This window comes from Rosa chinensis, chromosome 2 (genome assembly GCF_002994745.2).
Source record: "Rosa chinensis cultivar Old Blush chromosome 2, RchiOBHm-V2, whole genome shotgun sequence".
Classification (NCBI taxonomy): domain Eukaryota; kingdom Viridiplantae; phylum Streptophyta; class Magnoliopsida; order Rosales; family Rosaceae; genus Rosa; species Rosa chinensis.
The window spans coordinates 8,696,006-8,722,529 of record NC_037089.1 but is presented as its reverse complement, the minus strand read 5'-3'; the positions used below and the strand labels follow the sequence as shown (position 1 = coordinate 8,722,529).

General features: G+C 39.6%; 3 protein-coding genes across 3 annotated transcripts; 2 read left to right on the top strand and 1 right to left on the bottom strand.

Moving 5' to 3' along the window:
- The first annotated feature begins 248 nt into the window (after nucleotides 1-248).
- Nucleotides 249-1,828, top strand: LOC112184525 (peroxiredoxin Q, chloroplastic). The gene is made up of 4 exons (XM_024322791.2): nucleotides 249-612; nucleotides 708-845; nucleotides 1,192-1,281; nucleotides 1,376-1,828. Exons 1-4 carry the CDS (start codon nucleotides 421-423, stop codon nucleotides 1,592-1,594), a joined length of 639 nt encoding a protein of 212 aa, XP_024178559.1. The 5' UTR covers nucleotides 249-420; the 3' UTR covers nucleotides 1,595-1,828.
- Nucleotides 1,829-1,835: 7 nt separating this feature from the next.
- LOC112184524 (probable flavin-containing monooxygenase 1) lies at nucleotides 1,836-5,246 on the bottom strand. Its single transcript, XM_024322789.2, has 5 exons — nucleotides 4,751-5,246; nucleotides 4,034-4,274; nucleotides 3,137-3,318; nucleotides 2,691-3,043; nucleotides 1,836-2,496 (listed from the first exon to the last, which is right to left on the bottom strand). The coding sequence occupies exons 1-5, from the start codon at nucleotides 5,171-5,173 to the stop codon at nucleotides 2,154-2,156; spliced, it is 1,542 nt and encodes a 513-aa protein (XP_024178557.1). The 5' UTR covers nucleotides 5,174-5,246; the 3' UTR covers nucleotides 1,836-2,153.
- A 6,388-nt stretch (nucleotides 5,247-11,634) lies between these two features.
- LOC112187700 lies at nucleotides 11,635-12,664 on the top strand. Its single transcript, XM_024326588.2, has one exon. The coding sequence runs from the start codon at nucleotides 11,834-11,836 to the stop codon at nucleotides 12,404-12,406; it is 573 nt and encodes a 190-aa protein (XP_024182356.1). The 5' UTR covers nucleotides 11,635-11,833; the 3' UTR covers nucleotides 12,407-12,664.
- The last annotated feature ends 13,860 nt before the right edge of the window (nucleotides 12,665-26,524 follow it).

Genomic DNA, 26,524 nt, shown 5'->3' with positions numbered 1-26,524 from the left:
TTATTTATTTATTTTTAAATTTTTTTTTTTTAAGAATGACTTTTGCCATCGTACTATGTCAAATTAAAATAAAAGAAAATAAAAAAAAATATATTGAAGGACGACCTTTGCCGACAAAGCATTCGCCAAGAATGATTGTACTAATTGTTTGGATGCTTGTTCTAAGCACAATGTCAACATGCTTCCGAGAAGCAAACTATAATAACCTAGTCCACTCTTACCAAAATGAAGGTTGGGGTCAGCAATTGTCCACGCTCAAAGCCAATTCTATCCCAAGTTTTTTTCCCAACAGCCAATCTGCTCCCAACACTCCCTTATCTTCCTCCCAACAAATGTAAACAACCAACAAAACCACCGCTTCAAATCACAACTCAAGATACTTCACAGTACCACACACTCCATTCCTCACATTTCTCTCCAATGGCTTCCCTCTCTCTTCCCAAGCACACCTTTACCTCTCTACTCCCCACTCAAACTCCCAGACACTACTACCCATCTTCTCAAATAGTCTCCAAATCATCAAATTCCCAATTCTATGGCCTCAAGCTCTCCAATTCTACCTCTTTGCCAATCCCATCTTCCTCTTCTGGGAAGAATATCATTTGTGGCAAGGTACATTGCTTCTCTCATGTTCTGATATGTTGGGTGGCTTATGGGTAATTGATGGTTTATTGATTGCTGGTTATGGCTGTGTGTGGTCTTGGCAGGTGGACAAAGGCAAGGTTCCCCCAAATTTTAACTTGAAAGATCAGGATGGTAAATCTGTCAGCCTCTCCAAATTCAAAGGAAAGCCTGTGGTTGTGTATTTTTACCCTGCTGATGAGACTCCAGGGTGCACCAAACAGGTCTGTTTTTTTCTTTTTCTTGCAAACAAAAAGATATATGACATTGCTGCATTTGTTTAGGTTAGTGGAATTGTTGGTCATCTGAAAATGTTCACTCCCTATATTGAAAGCTTGTTTATCTTCATTGATTAAGTGTTATAGTGCTTCTGCTTGTCTTAGACTAGTTTTGCCTAATGATTTCTACTACAGAGTAAGAGCTTCTATGAAAAGCTCCATGTATGATCAGATTGATGTTAGTTTTCATTTTTATGACATATGAAATGCAATTCAGATTGGAATTGGCATCACCCAGATAAAGATTGAACCTTTGATTACCGCTGACACTGACAATTTGATACTCCATTAGGCTTGCGCTTTCAGAGATTCTTATGAAAAGTTCAAAAAAGCTGGAGCACAGGTTGTCGGGATTAGTGGTGATGACTCAGCATCACACAAGGTAATATTGTTGTAAATTTTCTAGTAATCTTTACAACTCATGCTTGAAGACTTGAAATGTTTGTGACTTCATTGCTAGTTTGACATGTATGTAGGCTTTTGCAAAGAAGTACAAGCTTCCATTCACATTACTAAGTGATGAGGGTAATAAGGTGAGGAAAGAATGGGGAGTGCCATCAGATCTGTTTGGGACTTTGCCTGGAAGACAGACATATGTTCTGGACAAGAATGGAGTGGTTCAACTCGTCTACAACAACCAGTTCCAACCCGAGAAGCATATCGATGAAACACTGAAGCTATTGCAGAGCCTTTAAACCTCTCCTGGTTTAATTTTTCCATATCACTCTGTCCATTCTATATCTCTACATAGGATTAGACAAGTCCTTAGTTTTGTATGATTGAGAGCCAATCATGGTTTCTAATGCTGTTAGTCTCGGTTGGACCTTTGACAATTATAAAGGCAACTGTTTTCTGCCCTATATATGAAGCCAAACTATTGTAACATGATATTTGTTGGCAATGGAAATCAAGTATGGTCTTGGTTGTAAGTGAGATGTCAATTTCAGTGTGGAAGATTTAGGTCAAAAGTGTGATGGAATATGCATTGTGACTATTACAAGCAGCCCATGTTTTTATCTCTTTTCCCTGCCTTCTGCAGTATTATGACATCATAAATTTCTGGGAATTCAAAAGGTAAACAAATGACAAATTCTTCATTGAGATGGATAAGTTATGAATCACTATTACTCTATATTGCACATTGCTTTCATTATTCTTATGCATATGGGTTATCTTTATTTTAGTTCTGATGTAAAGAACATCACAATTATAAATTTTTAAAGGGTAGTAACTAGTTTGCAAATGAACTTGGGTTCAGTATTTCTGCAGATAGTCTTGACTCCCATAAGGGCTAAATGCCTCTGCCAACCAGGTATTCTTCCTCCAAGATGTCCATCCCATCTCCTCACAAATTTCGTCACTGTGGTTGATGCTAAAAGTAGAGATGCAGAACCTCTTGTAGAACCTGGTGGTGTCCTTCATCACTTCCAGCTCTTTAGTTGTCTGCTCGAGCATTTTATCCACACTTGGGAGCTTAAACTTATTATCTATAAGTCGACCCAGCCATATGCTGCGCAACTCAGAAGAATGCAGGTTCGAAACACTCTCCAGATAACCCACAAAAGCCATGTTTGGGATCAAAGGATGGATTGTACCCCTGCAAAAAAAAAAAAAAAAAATTCTATATTAATACTTGACATATGTTACGTTATCGGTCATACTTGAGGACAAAGCTCAACGTCAAACACGATTTCACGTGATTAGTGATTTAGAACAACAACATAGCAACGTAACATGTTGATCTGTCTGAGAGAAAAAATTTCCTAACCATGGCTTTAAAAATAGTTTTACCTGTACAAGGGCATAATACCAGAAGGGTATTCCAACAAGCTTCTGAAGGGATCTGGTAAGATGGCTTTGAGCTTCTTCTTACCATCATAGCCAGTTGCAAGGACCACAACATCAGCGTCGATCTTACTGCCGTCGTCAAACTCAATTCCGTCTTTATTAAACCACCAGTTTCCTTGTGATCTCTTGAACACGATCCTTCCCTTATCAGCCTCGGAGAACAAGTTCTCAGGTGTGATAGCCATCTGGCAGGAAGCGTAGTCTTCCTCGAAAGAGTGATCTGGTTTTAGTCCATACTTCTCCAAAGGAAGCTTCCACAGAATGTATGATTCGATGAACTTTGAAATTGCATGCCTCTGTGAACATACAACCATACAGACTAGTTACTTATTTTCTATCGTTGCTACATATATGTATATTAATCAAGGTTATTTTGTTTAGTTATTTACCAAAGGAGATAAAGCTAGAAGGCAAGTGAGGGTCCTGAGGACACTCTGATTAGGTCTTGGATGGAGAAACTGTGAAGCCCTTGTTGAATAGAACAAGAAAAATGGCAAACCCCAAACCCAGTAATGGGGAAGTGTCCAGTGTAAAGTCCTCACCACCATTGTGCATGGTTGCCCTTTTGGTCCTTCATTAATTCATGCAAAAGAAAGAAATACAGAAGATCACAAAATTAAATGCAAAGTCAAATCTGAATAGTAATATTGTGGAATTCTATTTCATGTTTTAAGTCAAATGTTGATTGGGAAATTCCAATCCAATTAGAATCGTCGAAAACGTGTTCAAGTCAAGCAGTTGAGATCAGCTTATAGTGATGGTTCAGATGTTTGACAATTTGAATGCCCTTTTCAATTTTTCTTTGCTGTACACACTGTGACTTGTGTGAAAATATAACCATGCAAATTCCAACCCCATAACGTGGAAATTATGAACTAGCTCACTTAATTCATTCTATAATACTTCGAGACCTTCATAACGTTATTTATTTATTATTTTCTATACTCATTCAGTACTCATTTTCGTTGTGAATCTTTCTTCTTAACAGTTAAGGATGCCTTGTACGTATCCTTAATTCAATCTATACTTTCCATGATTAACATTTTAGGGATTCCTTGTCTCCTTAATTCATTCTATAAACTTCATGGCTTTATTTATTTATTTTCTATACTCGTATTAACATTTTAAGGATGTCTTGTTTCCTTAACCCAGCTTTTAATGAGACAAAGCATCCTCAAAACGTTAATAACGTTCGTGTCACCGAATTTATGTATCAAATGATGTATAAGCACACGTAAAGGTTTTGAGCTATATATATATATATATATATATATATATATATTTACCTTGATTTGCGTCAGCACACTCCACAGCTAAATCAAGGGCTGATTTTTTGTAGCCAACCACGACGACCTTCTTATCCTTGAGTAAGTCAGAAGCAGCTTCCTTGTCTAGTTTGCAGTAATCAAGAGAATGCAGAACCTGACCTTGAAACACTTGAGGGCCTTTGTTGTGTGGAAAATCTGGAATTCTGGGTATGTCACCATATTTCCCAATACAGACCACAAGGAACTCGAAGGCGTACCACTTAATAAAGAAAGAAACACACAAAATTAGCATTGCTGAAAAATAATAATAATAATAATAATAATAATAATAATAATAGTAGTAGAACAAACAAGAAGTCATCGATGAGATAGTACTGAGGTAAGAAACTTGTTTTGTCGAGAATTTGATTTGGAAAGATAATTATAGTACAAGGCATGCATGGGTTTCATCTTATAAGTAATGAGATCAATAAATACGGTATATCAGTCTTACAAAAGAAAGTAGAAAATAAAAATATTATTTCATTGGTAAATATTTCTAATGTAATTAAATCCTATACACTTCGAGACTTGATCAACTGATCAAGTATTAAGAACTATGTTGTTTTAAACACAAGCATCATAAGAATATTAGTGCAAAAAACATCAGACAACTGATTCAAAGAAGAGTAGGGTTTATACTCATGCAATTATTTTAATACCAGTAATTGAATATGAAATGATTGGATTAACAACCTGAATGGTATCTTCACCACTGGTCTGCACAGCAACTTCCCAAGCAGGCTGACCCGCCGGTGGTTTAAAACCAGCATCAATGGTTTCCCAGTCACCAACAAAGCGAACCTCGACGACCTTGGAGTTGAACCTCACAAACTTGAGCACGTCAAAGTGCTCAGCATAAGAGTTCAAGTAATCCAATATCTCAAGGTGAGAAGGGTATTCTGGATTGTCCCTATCATTCCAAGGAAAGTCAGAGAACTCGTAATCGCGTCGATGAGACTGAAGCTTTGTGGAGTTGTACGAGCAATGCCTCCAGACCCCTCCAATGGAGTCAGAGGCCTCGAGGACAATAGGGTTGTGATGGGTTAGGTGTTTCGCAGCCGCTATGCCGCTCACTCCGGCACCAATAATCCCAACTTTTGAGACAACCGGAGCCATGTTTTGCTTGCTTTGTCTGTTTCAAAGCTTGGTTTGGAAATATGAGATGGTTTTGGGAGAAAGGTGGTATGCTCGATGTTCTTGGTTTGCTAAAACCATGAGAAAGCTGAGGTATTTATAGGAGAGGAGTCATGTGCAAAGCAAGGGTAGTTGGTCATAAACCTATGCACGAAGCTGCCGCGTTACCAAAGTGGAATTTTGAGATCAAAGAAAGGTAAGTTAATTATCTGCTAGGGTAAAAGTAAATAAGAGGTTCATCGTCCATATCATGACCATTTCTCACTTGGTGGAATGGAGGGGAGACCTTTCCTATTCACTTCGTGGTAACTTTCATTGCGTGCGGGTATTAGTTGAATTTCGTTGTGCCCTTCAAACACTTAATTGTATGATATATTATATTATATTATATTTTCTTCGAAGTGTAGTATATGTGAGAATTTTTTGGATCATAGACTATATTGATATCTTAATGCAAATAGATCGAACCCTGATATAAGGTTGCATAAAAAATCGATAAGGTTTATGCCGGTCATGTCTACAATGCAACTACATTGGAGTTAGATTTTAGAAAATAATTCAGTCATTGATCAAGATCGATAAGCAAATCTTGAACCTTAGCTCGCCAAACTTAAAACCTGGCCAATAATGTCAGATTTTTCTCTCGCCATGAAATAAACGAAATGGCTAATATCAGTATTATATTAAATCATTTGGTTATTCCATTTTCACTGATCAGGTTGGAGTTTCAAGATTACAAAGTCTTTAAGAACATAGAAAAAAAAAAATTAAATTTTCAAGATCCTTTTTGATATAGTGTTTTGACATAGTATATTTTTGGAGTTCTCAGTTGAGCATATATTAATTATTATTATTATTATTATTATTATTATTATTATTATTATTATTATTACATGGTGAAGACTGTTTCATAATAAAATTATATAAACAATTAGAACATACAGAATATATGTATACCGAAAATGCAAAGGTAGCTTTTTCCTTACTCCATTACTCTAATTTGAAAAACTCATGCATGCATGTATAATGTAAAATTAGGAAGCAACCAAGAATTTAACTGGAACCTGAAGGGAAATCATGGTCATCACTTTGGAGACTGATCAAAATCCACTTTTAGGAAATTTATTAGGAGACAGATGTGAAAACACTACCATGTATCTTGAAATTGATCAAAGTCGCTTTACTCATAACTACTAATTCACATTTCAGATGAGTCAAAGTATATATTATATATGCGTGCATGATTTTCGTTCCAGTTACAGAATTAAAGATCAGTCACTGGGTTTGATTAATTTCATGGTTTCTGGTATAGATTTGAGTCGCTGGTTTCCATACATGCATGTTCAAATGAATTAAATATACAGTCATCTTCGGCCTGTTTGGTTTGATTTTTCAATATTTCGTAAAAGCATATATATTTTCTGTTTTTGCATTTGAACAAGGAATTAACAAATTTTTCCATCAAGTACGCCAGACCTAGCTAGAATTGTCAAAAGGGGAAAATGAACGAAAACGGAGCTCAATCTATCTATAAGAGCTTTTGTTTCAAAACGACCAGTCAGATGCGCATGTGGAGTGTTAGTTGACAATTTGGATTCAGACAAAAGAAGGAAATTGCTTATGCAATTTCAAAGCTGAGTTTGACCCGAGGACTAATACACCCAGGTTATGTTAGCACTACTTCAAGTTCTAGTTAATTTATAAACTTTGATTAACTGGGATAATATTGTGTAACACAGTTCGATTTCGATGGAAAAGAACTTGCTGATTCAGCGTATATTTAATTTGCACCACATTAATTACTGCCGATTCACCGCTTAGGGCGAGTTACGTTTTTGTTGGGAATTGGTTTACTGCTGCTACACCCCAAATTAAGTAATCATGCAACCACTGCAAGTGGCCTAGCGGTTCTTGCCTAGTTGGGTGTGCTCCCCAACCTAGGTTCGAATCCCGAAGCTGTCAAAGTGGTCAGGCACTGTGCTGCAATGCACAGTTGGAGCATTTCACATGCGCCGAAGGGGTTTATCTTGGGCCTAGGAAGCCTTTGGGTTCCCCTTGACAAAGTCAAAAAAAAAAAAAAAAAAAAGTAATCATGCAATCAACCCTAAACTAACTAATGAATCAATATCCAATCACCGATATTCCTATTCTATGGCACAATGTGTGAACACCTATTATCTACATATAACCAATTTCTAAAGATTGACCTATAAACTATCCTAATCGCATCATCAATATCAAACTTAATCTGTACAATAAAAAAGTTATAAAACAGGATGAGACAAATTAGGGTTTAGGGTTGCCTAAAACAACTGCAAGCTAGTGAGAGATTGACTCTCATCACTTGCACGCAGATAATCCGTTTTGTTTGGTTGTTAATGCAATTACATGGAAATTCGGAAGAGTCTCATTAAGTTGTCTGATCAAATCGAGCTAGCTACCTCTGGCTGCCAGTCATATGGAGGTCAGAGCTTATTATCAGGTTGAGGCCTCCAGTAAGTACAAAGTGATAGCTAGAGCTATTAAGTCAGTTGTGACTCTTCCGGAATATATAGTCCTTACCAGACTTTTCAAACTTCAAATGCTAGCTACCTCTATAATTTTGGCATGTTTCTATAAGGACTGCGGTGGCTATTGGCTATTAACACAATTAATCCACATATTTATGTTTCTACAAATTGCCAAGGCCACATCGATGGATACCCAGTTGCCTGGAGGACCTGCATTACATGCATCTGTGGAATTATACATGGGTGGACCATACATTTGATACAATTTCTCTCGACAACGAGCATAGACAAAATGCCAGCCGTATGAAGTTTGAAAACACTCGACTAAATTTGCTTTCCAAATAGCTTACGTTTTATTAGTGTTGGTTAAAATTTATTTATAAATCACTTTTAAATATCATATCTACAAAAAAATTAACCAAATCGGGGATTGTGTCGTCATCTAAGTATACTGAATAACTGGATAGTTTATCATGAATATATCATGGTTAAATCTTCTATTTGTTTGGTAGAGCTAGGTGACCAAACGAATCTCCATGCAACTTCGTTTATCTTCTGCACTACAAAATGACAATTCTGATGATAGCAAGTCTCAACAGTTGTGTGACTCTGTCTGTAATGCTTTGGACACAAGTATTTTATCCTCGTTTGAAAGTGACTTTTAGACCTTTCAATTGAATATGACTTAAAATGCTCACATTCACTACGAAACAAGCAAAGAGTATGAAGTCCACACGAGTGATATAGTGATCATCGAACAATGAGCGACTGTAAAGCATAAGGTTTATGGAAAACCAAGCTTGGACAATTTAAGACGCCGTCGGGGAATAAGGTTATTGGAAAAACAGGAAAAGCTATGTGGAGAAGCAAACACACTTTTTTGGGGAAAAATGAAAGGCACACGAAAGGGGGACTAAGAGGGTCATATTTTCTCTCTTTTAGTGTAATTGTTTTGTCTTCATACGTAACAGTTGATTCATTTTCTCAAAGTCTCACTTACTATATGTGAAAAGTAAGAAGTAAATTTGCAAAGTAATCACGTTGAGAATCAAAAGCGCAGGGAGTTTAAGTAAAAACATATGAAATCACCTAATATACGTAATTTACGAATGATGACACAGGGATTAAAATTTCTTCATTGAACGTTTAACTATAGTTTTCAATAAGAACACATCATCCTTAATTAGAGATTTTAAACCATATTTATGCATACCCTATCTTTTGGAAATTGAAAGTCAGTCTCAAAAAGTTTTCTTCTTGAGTCCAAAACTTTTGTTATTTCAATTCAAAAGACATATTGAAATTTCCTCATCGAATTTCATCATTTAACATCAGAACGTTCACACCAACAAGATACTATGACATATTTAATTTAGATATAGATTAAAGTATCAAAATTTATTCTCAAAACTTATTCTACTTATGTAAAGGATATTGTAAATTTATTTGAATGGTATATAGTGAATCACAAGTGCATCCATCAACCTCTCGGATACGAACGTTGGGCTGATAACAAGTAGGAAAAGTTGTCGCTACGTCTGATCGAGCCTTCCCGAACCCAAGAGGGTCTTCTTATTTCCTTATCCTCCTCCTTTCTTCTTCTCTCCCTCTGTTCCGCTTCTTTCCCCTCTTCTTCTTCCTATGTCCTCGATCCTGAATATCTCCTTTTTTTCAAAAAAAGCATAGAAACACACCTGCACTCGCTCGAGCTCTCTCGATACTTCATGACCTCGCGGAAACCAACCAGCATGCAAAAAAGCAATGGCAAACTGTAATTGAGAGGAAACAGAAGGGCAAAAGCGTCACTCCATTTGGCAGCCTGGAAATTGCGGTAGAAGACCAGGGGCAGAACCGTCATTCCACTGTTACATGAACAGTGATGAACAGGGATGAACAGTGCATCCACATTTAGTATATGTAGAATAACTTACACAATGAGGTTAGCTCTAAAATGTGCATCATATGTAACGCCCCTCAAAATGCGTGTCGCATATGCAAATGTTATGCACCATGTTCATAACAGGCTCGACCCAATAAGTGCAAAGGGCCCATCAATACGTCCTGTAACAAGTTCATTAATTGGACCCTGGAACATCAAATTTTTCTTGGAGGCCAATCTTAATTTATCAACACGCACTACGTGCATCTCTGCTCATCTTCTAACCTAATACGTACTATCTACCAAACCACCTTCACAGCTTCACCTACTGCTAATTAATCAAAGTCCTACAATAACTCGTGCAGGTATAAATCAATACGTCATACCAAGACTTCTGTATCGAGTATCGACCTCAAGAAAATAACCTTAGGGGACGGAGTTTACAGCGAAATCATAATTACTTGTAGGACCTTCCTTTGATACCATGTTAGCTCCCGTTCCTATACTAATGTAAATTTGAAAGTCCCAGAACTGAGTTGAGGTAAACATGGATGACTGTGTACGCTGTAACATTGTACGAGAAGGAATTCGAAACCATAACTTCGACTAGGGTGACGAAACGCCGTACGTTAGGATAACGTCGCGGTCGGAATTTTAACCCTTGAGTAACAAAGTCGGTAAAAAAGACGCGAAGCAAGACAAACGTGGAGACTGTGTGCAAAACCACCGCGCGGCCGCCACGTGTTTTCCCCTAACATCACTAGCGTCAACCCTCCCTCCCCGTTTTGCGTTTCACGTTTCTTACATCTCCTGCCCTTTGGCGCCAATAATTACACTCATTAAAAATACGAGTCCCGTGCGGCACGCGACTTATTAATTGTTGCTTCAGTTTTTCTTGCATTTACATTTAAACTAACGTTAATAAGGGTATTTAATAATTGAATTCAAAAGGGCAAGGGTATATGACACCATTATATATATATAGAGCTGTGACCTTGTTGACTTGTTGGGTACACCTTGACCCTGCGTGCACCACGACGTTGACCACACATTAAATTTGCCCGTAACAACAGTTTTTTTGTTTTGTCCGATCATTTTATAAGTCTTACAAACCATTACGAATTGTTGTGTTACTGTACGTTTAAGTTGTTGAGAATATAACTTTGTTTACATTGAAAAAAAATATAACTTTGTTTAAAGGGTTAGAAGGATTTAGGTTACGCGTATCAAAGTCAGGTTATCTACGTATATGTTTGAGCGATAGCCATATTTGCTTACTGTCACCAAATGTAACTTATCGATATGTATGACTTGAGAAATCACCGCACGTGCGAGGGGCATGTTGAAAACAAAAACAAAACTCCCACATTATTCAATAACATTGCTTATGGACTTATAAGGATTTAAGTCAACTCTTACCATTGCTAATTAGTTTAGGATTTGAGTTAACTCTTATCATTGCTAATTGATTTAGTTGTGAATCTCATGTTACTTTATCATAAGTTTATACACATCACTCTTAATTTCATTCAATTGCATCACCCTACTTTGAAAATGAGGACTTGTCATTGATTGAGAAAATTTAACTTTAATCTCTATTGTATAATCTTCTCCCAAAAAAAAAAATCTCTATTGTATAAGTTGTGTAAATTATAATTTGTTAAAAAAGTTTACCATACCATTTAAGGTTTATAATTATTAAATACGATGAGAGTCGATCTGTGTTACGATTATTGTAACATTGGTGTGGCCGTGTGATTATACACGGTTGAGTAACTCATATATATTTAGTTTCACAATTTACCGTATGCCTTTTCTTTCAGTTTCTAGACTCTAGTTTCTACTTTTAATGCACACCATAATATTTCTAGTGGTCAGCAGTGACGAGAGAGGGCCTCTCAGACTCTCTGGAGGATACGAAACGAAATTGACAACACTATTTCCTGCACCTCCACGTGTCACGGACTGTTCATGGCTTAGTGAAAAAGCGGTAGGGTATAAAACGAAGGATCTACCTTATCAATTCGCATCTTAGTCTCGATTCTCGGCATCTCGTATACCTGATCCAATAAGCCAAACTTAGCCATCACAAAATCGGACGGCCGACATTGCCTCACCCTTCCCAATATATTCATCACCACTGCGCAGATAGACCTACAGCAACTTACGAGGTGTAAGCTTCACCATCCTCCTCAAACCCACAACCTCAAAAAGTTCTGAAACATCATCAGATTTCACCTGTTCGTTTCAAACATGAAATTCGTGTTGGATTCTCCTCTCGAAGCTCTCGCTTTCGACTACGTTAGCTTCGGGTTGATCACCGCTATCAATAGTCTCTGGACTTGGGTCGCCGTCGTCACCGCCGCCGTTAGCTTCTGGAGGCTCAGACCTAGAGCCCTTGAAGGCTTGAAGTTCCACTCCAACGACGTCGTCAAGAGCTCAAATGGGTGTTCTTCATTTCCTGAAACATTGCCACCGGTCACGGTGGAGGAGGAGTCGCCAAGCTCGGTTTCAGCTCCATCTCGAGCACCAGTAGCCGTTTCATCATCAGGTAGATTTGAAGATGACGGAGGTTTGACGAAAGGCGTCAAGTTTACATTGTATTTTGATGAGGATACAAACGGAGACGTTGGCGGTGAAGGTGAGTTGACGGCGGAGGAGACGGAAGAGAGTGGCGGTGTGAACTGGTGGGAGAGTGGTTTGAGGATGAGGACGGGGGAGAAGAGTTGGTACAGGTGCCAGGATTTGACGGTGTTTAACGGCAACGTCGTTAGGTTATGGGATAATAATCACGGTTGCAGAATCAACTGTAGTTCAATTAAATAGTTGTATGATAGTCTTCAGCTTAGTTTTGCTGTAATAAGGGCTTGGGGGTTTAAGGTTCGAAGAAGATCGAATTGTATATACATTTTTGTTGGGTTCAATATCCTTCACTGAATCAATGCAATAGTGATTACTAATGTTGCGTTTTACTCCTCCTTCTTCCTCGTAATCACCCTTTGGTTCTGAGGATTGTATTTACCATTACCCTGCGCTATGTGATTATAAACTCTGAAGCTTAATTTACGTGTCTTCTCCAGGAAATTGCTTTCTGGTGCACCAAACATTATGCAGTATCAGATTAATAATCAGACTATAGTCGCTGTGTTTGGTACTACTAGAGGACAATTCATACTCATTATTTTATAATATTTCTCCAACCAGATGTGCAATTAATCCCTTGCAATTAAGAGAAATTCTTGCACAGGGGCTCCCGCACCTCGTGGTGGTGCGGCCCTCCAATCGAAAATCAGAAAATGTTCTCTCTTTTTTGAAACTGTCCCTGCTTATTAAAGTAAAATACCCTCCTGCTAAGTTCCTTATTGATCAGTCCTAAAGCCACGCGGTGCGGGTGCCCCACGAAAGAATCTATCTACAATTAAATATATAATCCAGGGTTTTGCGTTGGTAATGCTACTTTTATATAAACGCCTATCATACATTCATATCAAATATATTCTAATGCGACTCTGAAGCTGCTCCCAAACCCTAGTCCTCCTCCTCACGGCGGTACACTTTGCGACCCTGTTTACTACAAAATGACGTCCATTGACGACGTTACAGCGAGTTTCGCTACATCCCTCGCCTTAGCAGTCTCTAATGTCGTTGACATCTCCCTTGAATGGATCAGAGAGGCGCTCAAACTCTCAGGCTTTTCTCTTGGCCAAACCGCTGACAAAGAAACCGTTTGGCACTCAAGATCTACTTTGCCATTTCAGACGCATCTGGGTCGCTGATGGAGCCTTTAAGGTTCAGGATTGTACCCAAGATCATTTTGCCTTCTCCTTTGATCTGAAACATGACCGAAGTAAAATTTTAAAGGGAGGGCCGTGGTATTTCAACAAAGCTCCGGTTCTGTTATAGCAATATGATGGTCTGCAAGATCCACTCAGCATTCCCATGAATCTGCTCTTCTTCTAGGTCAAAATCACAGGTATCCCGCCAGCCCTAGAAGATAAGAAAACTATCATGAATGTTGCGTCTGTGGCAGGTAAGTATCTGGACTTCGACCAAAGACTATTTGACAATAAAGGTCAAATTAGGGTTCACGTTAGGGCTGGGATTTTTAGACCGAAAACCGAAAAAACCGAACCGAAATGGCCGATTTGGTGCGGTTCGGTGCGGTTCTTGGCTGTCAAAATCGGTTTATTTTCAGAACCGAACCGTTTTGTGAGTTTTCAGTTCGGTTTCGGTTCTTAATTCTGGAAGTGTGTCTGGAACCGATACCCATAGTCAAACACTCAATCTACATGTGCTGTCAGTCTTACTCCTTCCCTATAAAGTCACTTTCAACTGCCCAAACCCTTATTCTGTCTTTTTTTCTAATAAAATACAAACATCACCCTCCCATTCCCATTTCTCTCTGTCTCTCGGTTGTCCACCACCTCCCTTTCTCTTTCTTTATTCTCTCCTTTTCTCTTTCTTTATGTCCTTTCTCTTTCTTTATTGTCTCCTTTTCTCTTTCTTTATTCTTTCTCTTTCTCTGTTCTTTCTCTTTCTCTTTCTCTATATTCTCTGTTTGTTTTTAATCATACTTCCATAGTTCCATATCTCTCCCCCCCCTCCCCCGCGGCAACCATTCTTCTTCTCTCCTCCTCCTCTTCCTTCTTAATTCTTATGCACTTCTTCATAGCTATTATTTCAGTCTTATAGAGGTTGTACCAGACTACTGGAGGCATATTTCATCAATTTGAATCGATCTTGTCTTCTTCTTCTTCTTCTTCATAACTACTGGTATGAGATTTCTCCAGATTTATTGCATGGATTTGTGTTCTAGATTTATCAGTTTGCTGTGTTTTTAGATTTGTTGTTTGCATTTAAACTGTGCAATTTGATGTGTTTTGCCATCTTCATGTGTTTTGACTTTGGATAATGACATAATGTCGTGTTGGATTGTTAATCTGCAGATTGCTGTTGGAACTTGAAAGAATCTAAAATGGCAGCCATATTCTTCTTCTTCTCCTCCTCCTCCAGTTCTGCTGTGTTCTTTAATGGAGAAACTGAGAAAATTGCAGAACATAATGTGGCTGGGAAGCTGAGAAACTGGATAGGTTTGCTGCTGTTTTGCTGTGTGTACAGGAACCGGTTACAAGCCGTAACTGAACCGTTCCAAGTCGGTTCAGGCAAAAAAACGTAGCAACACCGAACCGAAAAAACATCATCGGTTCCCGTTCCGGTTCCTGCAAAAAAATTGAAAAACAGAACCGATCCCAGCCCTAGTTCACGTTGCTCATGCCATATCTCATCCATTTTTTCTGAAGAGGACTCTCAAGATCATTCCTGGAGTAGTGAAAGAAATTATTTTTTTCTTTGAGAACTTACAAGGAAAATGCAGGGACTGCCATCTTTTGTTTCATGACCAGGGAGTATGCTCTAATGCTGATGCACAAACTGTGCACGAAACTGCTGCCAGTTCGAAGACATCGAGGAAATCTCTGCATCCCAATTTCCAGGTTTTTCTGATCTTCATTTCCAGAGTGGAACGTTTCGGTTTCAGGGAATACAAACCCCTCTACTCCCCCAGTTGCGCGCAACCTGTTTGGCACTCCTGTCATGAATAAGCTCCGCAAGCCTATTGTGGTGCGTAGTGAAGACTTAAGGCATAATGATGATGCTAATGCTTTAGCCTTGGTCCCTATTGAAGTGGAGTCCTCCAAGGCGAAAAGAGGCCGGCCTACATTGCCATATACATCCCCAAAAAAACTGAAACTTTTGTTTAATGAAGGTGAGACTGCTGCTAGCTCATTTATGGTGCCCAAGAAATTGAAAGTACCGGAATTCCACACTAAATTTTCTGCTAAATCCCTGGGTCTCATTGAAGCTCCGGGAGGTGTCTTAATTCCTAAGGAAGGCTCACTCCCTAAGGAATCTATGCAGCTGATCAAGGTGGAACAAAAAAAGAAAAAAGGTCGGCCTCTGGGGTCGAAAAACAAAAACCCTTCAAAGAAGAAAGTTGCAGCTGAAGAGGTGCTTAGCGTGCTCTGCCTTGGAAAACCTCCTAGCCCTAGTGTTAAGGGCAAGGAGACAAGTTAGTTTTAATTTTCTGTGCATTATGTCTATTTACGTGTCATTGGTAACATAGTTTGTAGGCTTTCTTTGAATAAATGAGCATGGGTATCGTCAAATGATCGGACCTAATCTATGTATCGCTGTGGTTTCACCACAAACTCTTTATCTGCCCAGAGATGGTAGAAGGAGGATATGTAATGGTCCTTTCTGGCCTGAGTAATATTAATATATCGACATGATATTCTTCAAAAAAAAAAATGCTGCTTATATATAAGAGTTTTTGTCCATTTACCCCATTTTTAGAGATTTTTTTCCCACTTACCCGATTAAGTTTTTTTAATTCTCTCTTACCCAAAACACTCTAAGAAGGTATTCTCTAATACCCCATTAAGATTTTTTTTTGGGGCTAAATAGTAGTTAGTACCCTGTGGTTTAGCTCCAAAATCAATTCAGTCTCTGGACTTCTAATTTCATCAAAAACACCCCTGCACTTTTAATTTTGATCTAATAGGTCCAATTCGTTAATATTTTGTTATGGGTTCAAGTTATAGTTGGATTATTTGTTGAAAACTATTTATTTTTAATAGTAGGACTCACGCCTAAATTGACTATGCAAACCACCTCGACACCACATCATAAAACATAGGCCATATATGAGCCACATTAACAAGTTAAATAACTCAATTGTCGGAAAACTAACAAATTGGACCTATTAGATCAAAATTGAAAGTGCAGGGGTGTTTTTGATGAAATTAGAAGTTCATGGACTAAATTGATTTTAGACCTAAACCACAAGGTAGTAATTTGTATTTAGCCCTTTTTTTTTTAAATACTATTTTACCCTCACCCCTTTGTACTTAGAGAGAGAGAGAGAGAGAGAAAATGGAAGAGAGAGAAACTATGGGAGACTTCGGCGGAGCCCAGTCACTGGCCACCGGAATTCGGTCAACTTTGGCCGGATTCAGATCACCGGCTGCTGCCCACCGGAATTTACTGAAAATCTCGCCGGAAAGTTTTTTTTAGCCCCAATAGACGTCTATTGCCCCCCAACCCCCAATAGGACTTTCAGTTGCTAGAATGAGAACTAATCTCCTTAAATTTAGAAAAATAAAACTTTGATTACAAAAAAAAAAACAAGGAGATTACATCAATTCAAAATATCTATTGCCCCCCAATAGCCGTCTATTGCCCTCCAATAGAGGGGTAATAGACATCTATTAAGGGGCAATAGACATTCAAAACTCTTTTTTTTCTTTCCTTCTGTCCAGTTACTTAAAAAAAAAAAAAAAGGCTAGAAATTGATTTGGGCACCTCGAGAAAAGCTTCGGGCACCCAATCACCTCTCTCCTCTGCCACAGCCTGGGTTGAGCACCGGCGTCGTCCAGGAGGCCATTGGCGACGCCAAAGAGACGGCAAGGTGTCCAGGAGTAGGGATGGTAAACATCCCCAGCGGAGCGGAGCTCCATTGGATACCCGCCCCTAATGGGGGAAGAATTCAGGGACAAATGGGGAATGGGGATGGGGATCCTCAATTCCTGCTATCTAAGATCGGGGATGGGGCGGGGATGGTATTATGATCTCCTTCCCCAAACCCGCCCCAATGATATTTACATATATTTAATTTATATATATATATATATATTTTATTATATAAATCACAAATATATACATTTGCTACTTTACTTTAATGACTACACTTTTACTTTAATGGTGTTTGACTTTTGCATTCATTGAATTATGATTTATGAATTTAATCATGTTTTAATTTTACTTGTTGTAGATTTTGATTTTTAAAAAGGCAATATGAGAAAAAATTTATTCTATTTTTTAAATTCTTATAGGGGATTTGGGGAGGGTTTGGGGACTTCATCCCCAGTGGGGATGGGGACGGGGAATCCTCAATATATTTTTATTGGGGATTGGGGCGGGGATGGGGGTGGAAAATTACCACGGGGATGGGGACGGTGTTGTGATCTCTATCCCCAACCCGCCCCATTGTCATCCCTATCTAGGAGGCCATCGAAGATGTCGTGTCGTTGTCGTTGTCAGCGCCGGCCGAGCTTGGGCGAGCTGCAGTAGAATTCGGGCAAAAGTCGACCCGCACCGACGAGCCGGTTGGACGCGGTCGTTGTCAGAGTGACAGGGGTTGGACACGGTCGAGCTCACCTGCGAGTTGTAGTGGAACCTGGGCGAGAGGTCGAACCTCGCCTGAGTTGAAGATCGGGGGAGGGGGGAGAGAGAGAGAGAGAGAGAGAGAGAGAGAGAGAGAGAGAGATGTAATTAATTAATTAATTAAGTGAAGGGAAAAATTGTCATTTTGCTTTAAACAAGGTAAGTGAGAATAAAAATATGTTGCTGGGGTAAATGAGATAACTTTGCCTCATTTTGGTGCTTTTGGTCAAGAACCCTATATATAATATGTCTTTGAAATTAGCTCAAGAGATAATAAATAATAGAGAATTTGATCACTGTACATACCTCCAACAATATAGAGGATTTACTACATTACCAAGCATAAATAACACCCTCTTGGGGGGCCCACAAGCCATGGTGGGGCCCAACCGAGACATGCATCCCATAACCCGATGTCTAAGCTACGCCACGGTAGTTGGAAGCGGCCAATACCTCGCCCGGAAGCCACCTTCCTGGCCTTGCCAACATGCACTCACAATATGGCTTTCTAGACTAGAATAGTGGTTTTCCATCCCACATCTAAGAAAATGTAAATGAGAGGGGTTCCCTTACCTATAAAAGGGAACCCTCCTCCCACTTAAACATCATCCCATTACATCTCATGTAATCCTCTTGGGCCGCAAGGCCCAACACACATAGTTAAACTTTCAAGTGGACGTAGTCTCCCGCTAAGGCGGGAGACGAACTACTATACTTCTTGTGTCTTCTCTCTCTCTCTCTCTCTCTCTCTCTCTCTCTCTCTCTCTCTCTCTCTCTCTCTCTCTCTCTCTCTCACATTAATTAGATCCCCATGGATCCAAACATTAACAATCACAATTATGTTTTTTTTTTTTTGAAACACACAATTATGTTAGTTCGATCGATTAGGATTCGATCGGATTTATCCCCTATAATGTTTTGATGATAGTCATTATTATATTAATAGCATAATATTTTATATGGACACCCATCACACTTGCCACTCTCTATTATGCATGTGACATGGTTATAAGATCTATATAGTATTACTTGCTATACTTATTTGTCATTGTTCATACAATTACAAACTTTGCATCTACACTATATGTAAACATATCGTCTAGCCTCCGAGCACCATAGTTTGTCAAACTTTCACCACTGGAAATAGACCTAAACGGGTCTAGACTCCACTAGTCTATGGTCTACGACCAACCGCCAAGCGGTAAGGAAACGCCTCATAATGACAATGACCGCTATGCGGCATTGCAGTCAAGTTTTTCTCCTCCGAGAAAGAGTAAAGGGACTGGTTAACTCAGCCCACGGCAGCCATTGATCCGGCAGTTAACCCCCGACACTTGGGTATCAAAGATTAGGTTCGCTACCTAACACCTACTGCTTAAACGCAGCTCCCCTCATCAAACAATTTTCCGACCATACGGAGGTCTATAGCCAGGAGTGGGGGACTCCTTGGAGGGCCTAGTAAGGGCCCACCCAAAAGGGCATAAGGGTTCGCTCCGACCAATTCTAGATGGACAACGCACTTGCACTAATTATGCTCGCAATACGGGACAAAGCCACGCTTTGGTATCAACCCCGCTGAAAACCCTCATTGATCGGGGACTTGTACATACAGCCCAGCATAATTAGCAATGGTTACGCTTATGCCTCAGGGCATCACCTTCGAGCTACCCGTTAATGCCTCATGGCAACACCTCGAGCTTTCTGCTCACGAGCTTCCGCTCATGCCTCAGCAGCAACCACCGAGCTTCCCGCTCACAAGTTTCTGCTCATGCCTCAGCGGCAACCCCCGAGCTTTCGCTCACTCCTCCGCGACACCACCGAACTCCGCTCTCACGAGCTTTCCTCTCATGCCTTCCTGCTCACGAGCTTCCGCTAAAGCCTTCGCGGCAACCCTGAGCTTCCGCTCACGCCTTCGCGGCTACCCCGAGCTTCCAGTTCAAGAGCTCTAACGCTCACGTCTTCCCGACAACCCCGAGCTTTCCGCTCATGCCTTCGCGGCACTCCTGAGCTTTCCGCTCACTCCTTCCTGGCACCCCCGAGATTTCTGCTCACTCCTTCGGGGCACCCCCGAGCTTCCCGCTCATGCCTTCGCGACAACCCAGAGCTTCCCGCTCACGAGCTCTAACGCTCACGCCTTCCCGACACCCCCTAACTTTCCCCTCACGCCTTCCCGGTACCCCCAAGCTTTCCGCTCACGCCTTCGCGGCACCCCCGAGCTTTCCACTCACGCCTTCTCGACACCCCCGAGCTTTCCGCTCATGCCTTCCCCGTACCCCCGAGCTTCCCGCTCACGCCTTCCCCGCACCCCCGAGCTTTCACGCTCACGCCTCTACGGCACCCCCGAGCTTCCCACTCACGCCTTCCCAGCACCCATCGAGCATCCCGCTCACGCCTTCCCGACACCCCCGAGCTTTCAAGCTCACGCCTTTACGGCACCCCCGAGCATCCCTCTCACGCCTTCCTGACACCCATCAAGCATCCCGCTCACGCCTTCCTGACACCCATCGAGCATCCCGCTCATGCCTTCCCGGCACCCATCGAGCATCCCGTTCATGCCTTCCCGGCAACCCTCGAGCTTCCCACTCAAGCTTTCCCGGCACCCCCGAGCTTTCACACTCTTGCCTTCCGGCATTCCCAAGCTTTACACTCACATCCCCTCGACATCATACACATTAATGGAACATTGAATTCTTCTACCATTTGTCATTTGCAACAAATCGAATTCTTTTCGCTTTCCATTAATACGAGAGAAAACCAAACAAACATAAGCGTTCATGTATTCATCATTCACGAATTACAAACGCTTGCCTTCATGGAACTCATGCAACCTAAACTGAGTGTAACCTCGTCAACTTGACCTCGTTCGTTTTCTTGCGCGCATCACGCATTTATCATATGCAATTCATATGTTCACACAACCACATGCGTGCTCGAGTTTATACGTCATACTCGATCATACTCGGCGCCATTCACATGTATACATCAACATGTATCATGCACCTCGTACATTCGTATATGCCAACGCATATCAATGCAACTCACATTTGTTGCCCAATACAACAAGCATTCTACATATGCGTGCTTTTGTCTTTGTTGTGCAGGTTAACGAGTCCCTTCTTGCTTAAGGAGTTCGGGGACTTATAGGGGCTAGGCGCCTCTCGGACGTTATTTATGCTTGATGACATCATGTGTATAACTCCCCAACCAAGAAGCTCCTCTTACTTGGGGACTTGTACATACCTCTAACAATATGGAGGATTTACTACATCACCAAGCATAAATAACACCCTCTTGGGGGCCCCACAAGCCATGGTGGGGCCCAACTGAGATATGCATCCCATAGCCCGATGTCTAAGCTACGCCACGGTAGTGGGAAACGGCCAATACCTCGCCTGGAAGCCACCTTCCCGGCCTTGCCAACATGCCCTCACAATATGGCTTTCTAGACTAGAATAGTGGTCTTGCATCCCACATCTAAGAAAATGTAAATGAGAAGGGTTCCCTTACCTATAAAAGGGAACCCTCCTCCCACTTAAACATCATCCCATTACATCTCATGTAATCCTCTTGGGCCGCAAGGCCCAACACACATAGTTAAGCTTTCAAGTGGACGTAGTCTCCCGCTAAGGCGGGAGACGAACTACTATACTTCTTGTGTCTTCTCTCTCTCTCTCTCTCACGTTAATTAGATCCCCACGGATCCAAACATTAACAATCACAATTATGTTTTTTTTTTTTTGAAACACACAATTATGTTAGTTCGATTGATTAGGATTCGATCAGATTTATCCCCTATAATGTTTTGATGATAGTCATTATTCTATTAATAGCATAATATTTTTGTCGAATATGCTAATGACTAACAGTTGTTGATTGTTGTAGACCAGATGCATTAAGTTACAACAACCCATGACCCTAATCTTACAAAATTTTAGAGGCTTTGTAGTGGATTAACAATTAAAGTTTTATGTGTGGTGTTTGGTGGGAGAAAGTGATGTATGAACAGAAGACACTATAAAAAAAGAGATCTTTTGCGACGGAACAAAAGAGTCACAAATAATGAAAAAACCGTCGCAAAAAATCTTTTATGACGGGGTTGCGACAGATAACAAGGCGTCGGCAAAAAATGGGTAACAAATACTCTATAGGCTTTTGCGACGTTTTTCTCCTGTTGCAAAAAATCTTTTGCGACGGGTTTGCGATGATCTGTGTCCGTCGTAGATACTGGTGTCGGCATATTTTTTTTGCGACATTGTATTCCATTTCAAAATAACTAAACCCTAATCAATTCATAGTAGAGAAATCACAAAAGGAAGACGCACCCTGTTCATAGAAAACAAAAAATGCGATACTTTGAATGACCTTACATGATAGAGACGAAGAGAATGATTTCAATTGAATGATCTTGCTTGATTCTGCAGTCGTGACAACAAAGCTTGCTAAGAACTAGCTTTGAGCAAGCGAGAGGGCGAAAGGGAGAGGGAGTCTTGCCGTCTAGCTATAGGAGACGTGATAGGAACTGACTTTAGGTCGATGTAGTTTTTTTTTTTTTTTTGTTGATATGACGTATTTCACAATGTGTCGCAAACCCTCTTTGTTTTATACCTATTTAAGACAATTGTGCGACGGCACTTAATAGGGGACGCAAATATATTGGCGCCAACTTTGGGCGCGTAATTCTGCCTGCAATTAAAGACATTTGGGACGGCCGTGCCTCCTGTCACAAATAATGTGTTTTTTTTTTGTAGTGAGAATAACAAAAAAATTTGATGAGGAAAGAGAACTAATTAGTGTCAAACACTCATTTCAGTAGATATCATCTTTTCGAGTGCCATTTGATATTGTTCATTGATATGTCCTTGAGAAAAAGTATAAATTCACTGTAAAGGATCAATGATTGATCATTTCATGGGAGCAAACATCATATCAGAGAAATAAAAGTAGGGGACATGGTGGATTAGTTTGTGATTCTTTTATCTCTTTGATTCTTACATTGGTGAGATAATGCCTATATAAAAGACACAGATAAAAAGCATCCACTTCTTCTCCTTCCATCATACAAAAGTTTAGGTATATATAAAATCCTTAATGACGATATAAGTTTCAGGCAACAGTCTATTATATATGTTAATCAATACAAAAAAAAAAAAAAATTATATATGTTAATGATATAGTGGAAGAGTTTGGTTGGTCAGGTGTGCATACATAATACATATGCATGTACAACAATATATCATTAAGTGATTCGTTATGCTACTAGTTAAGCCTACTATGATAAAATATCATTTATAAGCAACAACCATTGCTCATCAAATGAACCCGAAGATATGGTGGCATCAAATAGTATCAACTTTAAAGTCCAAAATTTTGATAACATTGATGAAATTTTAAATTTTTAGGGGATCATTTAGACAAAAATTTCATACAATTTCATCGATTTTAAAATTCTTTTTAGTATATTCATTAATATTTTCTTAATCACCGATATTTTGGTCATTAAATCTATATACTAACTGCTATAGTGATCAAAGGTGGATCAGGCAAGATGTCTAGAGTTCATGGTCGTGTTATTTGTTGCCATATATAATCGACAATTTTGCACGACATGTACATAAATGTATAATTAGAAATATATGATATATCAGAAAGACATTATCCATGACATGTACATAAATGTATAATTACCACATATATACAAGTAGGTACACCAAGTTGAATTCAGATCTGAAATTCGTGGGGATATATGGCTTTGCTACTAATGATGCCTCTTTTCTTGTTTCTGGTTGTATTTTCAATTATTTGACGCTGTGCGTAAATGCTATTAGCATTACATTAGCATCCTTAGCCTGGACCCTTCCATCGCTTTGTGCCCACTAGCTCTGCTGTTATAACATTTTTATTTTGGTTGTATAACAAATTGTTGTATTTAAATTGAGTGGTTAGAGCACCCACTATCTATATACGAAGTCATGAGTTTGAGTCACCATGAAAGGAGTGTGAGAACGGTGTTCGCATAAATACACACACCGCTAATCTGGTCCAAAACTATAAAAACAGAGATACGCACTCATTTTTAACGAATGTCACGGCAAACAGTGAGTGATATAAAATTTAATGATGAAATGATACTATAAGCCCAGAGTAAGAGAAGTTCTAAGATGACCAAAACTCAAGGGAAATTGTATCAGCCCGTAGTCAGCCCAATAGGACACACACTTCTGTTGGCGTTGTGTTGCTTTGACCTTCTTCTTTACTTATTGCTCTATGAGGCATTTTATTATACACCGATAAGTAACAAGTTAAATAACATACATAAACAACGATATGTCTATCTAGCCCCCTGTTTGATAGTTTGCAAACCACATGTGTACGAACCTTTCAACAAGAAGGTACAATTTCATAATTTGATAGTCTGTTTTTATGTACGTGACTTTTAGCCAAAAATATGGGGTCATTCAAGTCCTCATATAGTAGTTGAATATTTGAGAATAGTGAGTATATGAGTCTACCGACAACGGAGGTCTACTAGCGGGTTATACCACCAAAACGAATCACCCGATTTTTTCTCTGCTCATGCGCCAGCTGTGGTCATGGAACGGGTCCCAAAAGGACCGCATGGTCCCGTGACTCCCATCCAATCAGTTGCTGCCTGAGCTCAACCACCCTCCATTACCGCCTACAGTGGTGTATCAAAAAGGGGAACCCAAATGGGGTTGTAATTCTGTTCCTTCTTCGGCCACCTTGATCAAGTTCCGCTACCACTTGGATTGTGTTCCTTTTTTCATCGTGGTTCTAACCCCACCAACCATGCATATCGAATCAATCCCACAGCGGAGTATCAAAGAGGAGAAATAGAAATCGAAACTGGTTGCAACTAGGTTTTTCCTCATCTGGCCATCTCGAGCTCTGTCACCACTTTGGTTGTGTTATTGATAGCTAAATTTATAAGCTATTGATTTTCCTTATTCTCCTGTAAATATGTCAATTGTAGTGTACAGAAATAAGGGTCTCCCATAGAGGATTAAATTAAACTAAAAACTTTAACAAAAGTCACAAAATGTGATTGTAGTTCCTACTGAACAGCATTCGAAAACTAAATTAAAAACCTAACCAAAACAACTCATAAAAATATGAAAATTTACAGAAATATACTAGACACATAGAGCATCCAGAACACAAATTTGGTGATTTTTAGAGTTTTTTTTTATATGGAAATAAAATACGTAAAAACAGGAAATAGAAAGTAAAACGAAACTGAAACTGATTTGGAATTGGTTGATATCAAGACGATGAAATTAGCTAGGAAAAAAGTATCAACCACCAACGATCACACACAACACACTTTGTCCAATTTGTCACCAATTAACTCAGTTGAAGACGCTCATATTGGCTCGGTATGCTTGAACACAACCTATTACCCTTTCTTACTTTGTACGCTAGGCAGCAAGTGCTCTATACCCAGACTAGGTATTCCTAAGCAATGCAACCTAAAGGTACATTTATTAGATTAAACATGTAGAGATCATTAATTTTGAAAAGAGTTCGAGCAATCATTAGGCATCGCGAAATAACTTAGCGCCTCGCTAAACCTAGGATTTTGTTTACTTGCTAGTGAAAACTACCAATTACTTCTCTAGATAATTTGAGGAATCCAACTATTGATCCAGGCATCAAACAATCAAAGTATTAGAACCCTAGCATGCATACTAAGTAGGTCTCCAAAGTACACAAACATAGAATTCATCAATGAGAAAACGGTAAACAAAACTTCAACTTCATTAATTGGAAAACAAATTGACAGTTAAAGCATGTTATGGATCATGTCTAGGGCTTCAACTGCCCCCTAACTACTGAAAAATTAGCTACACATAGTCGGAATCAAAAACACAAAATAATGAAGGGGGAGAGAGAGAGAGAGCAAGCTACTACATATTGATCTCCTTTTATATGCTTAGAGGTTGCCTTTATCTTTTTTGTTGTGTAGGAAATCCAAAACCTAAAAGAATTAGGGTTAGCGTGCTTAGGTGGAGTTTTCCTATTGGCTCTTGAACTTGATGACTTATTCCAACCATTCACATCACGCCATTTGTCCATATTAAGTTGGAATATGAAGCACAAACTTAGCCTCGGGCTTCCCGCTGTGATTTGGGCCTTGAAACATAAATTCTCGTCCAACCTCAGATTCACGCCAGCCTGACATTCTTGTATTAACTTCTTCTAGAAAAATGATATTGATGAACCAGAAAAAGCTATGGAAACTAGACATTCTAGGCTTTTCATCAATATAAAGATTATCACCTGGTTTGTCGTGAGTTGGTCTCAATAATCCGTCGAAGTTGACTGATCTGCACAGGCAGATTTGCCGATTTTGCCTTTCAATCCCTCTTTTGCTTCTTTTCGTCTTCTTTGCTCCAAATACCTATAAAACAAATAAATAAAGTAAATAACTAGAAAATACACTAAACTAACAAACAAAGTATAGAGATTAACGTTATTAATAGCGCATAAATATGCTTGTATCAGTTATTCTCTTCCTTATGGTTTCAACACCACCAGAGTAATACACAGCAAATTTGACTATGGAGGGAGAAAGTATAAATGAAAATTTTTGGCCGAAAAACTTTTGAGGTAAATTCATCGTTCCTCGTTCATATTTGGACTAGGCTCAAGTTATGAAAGTTATAAACTAGGTAGAAACGAAGCCAACGCCATCGAATTCACTTG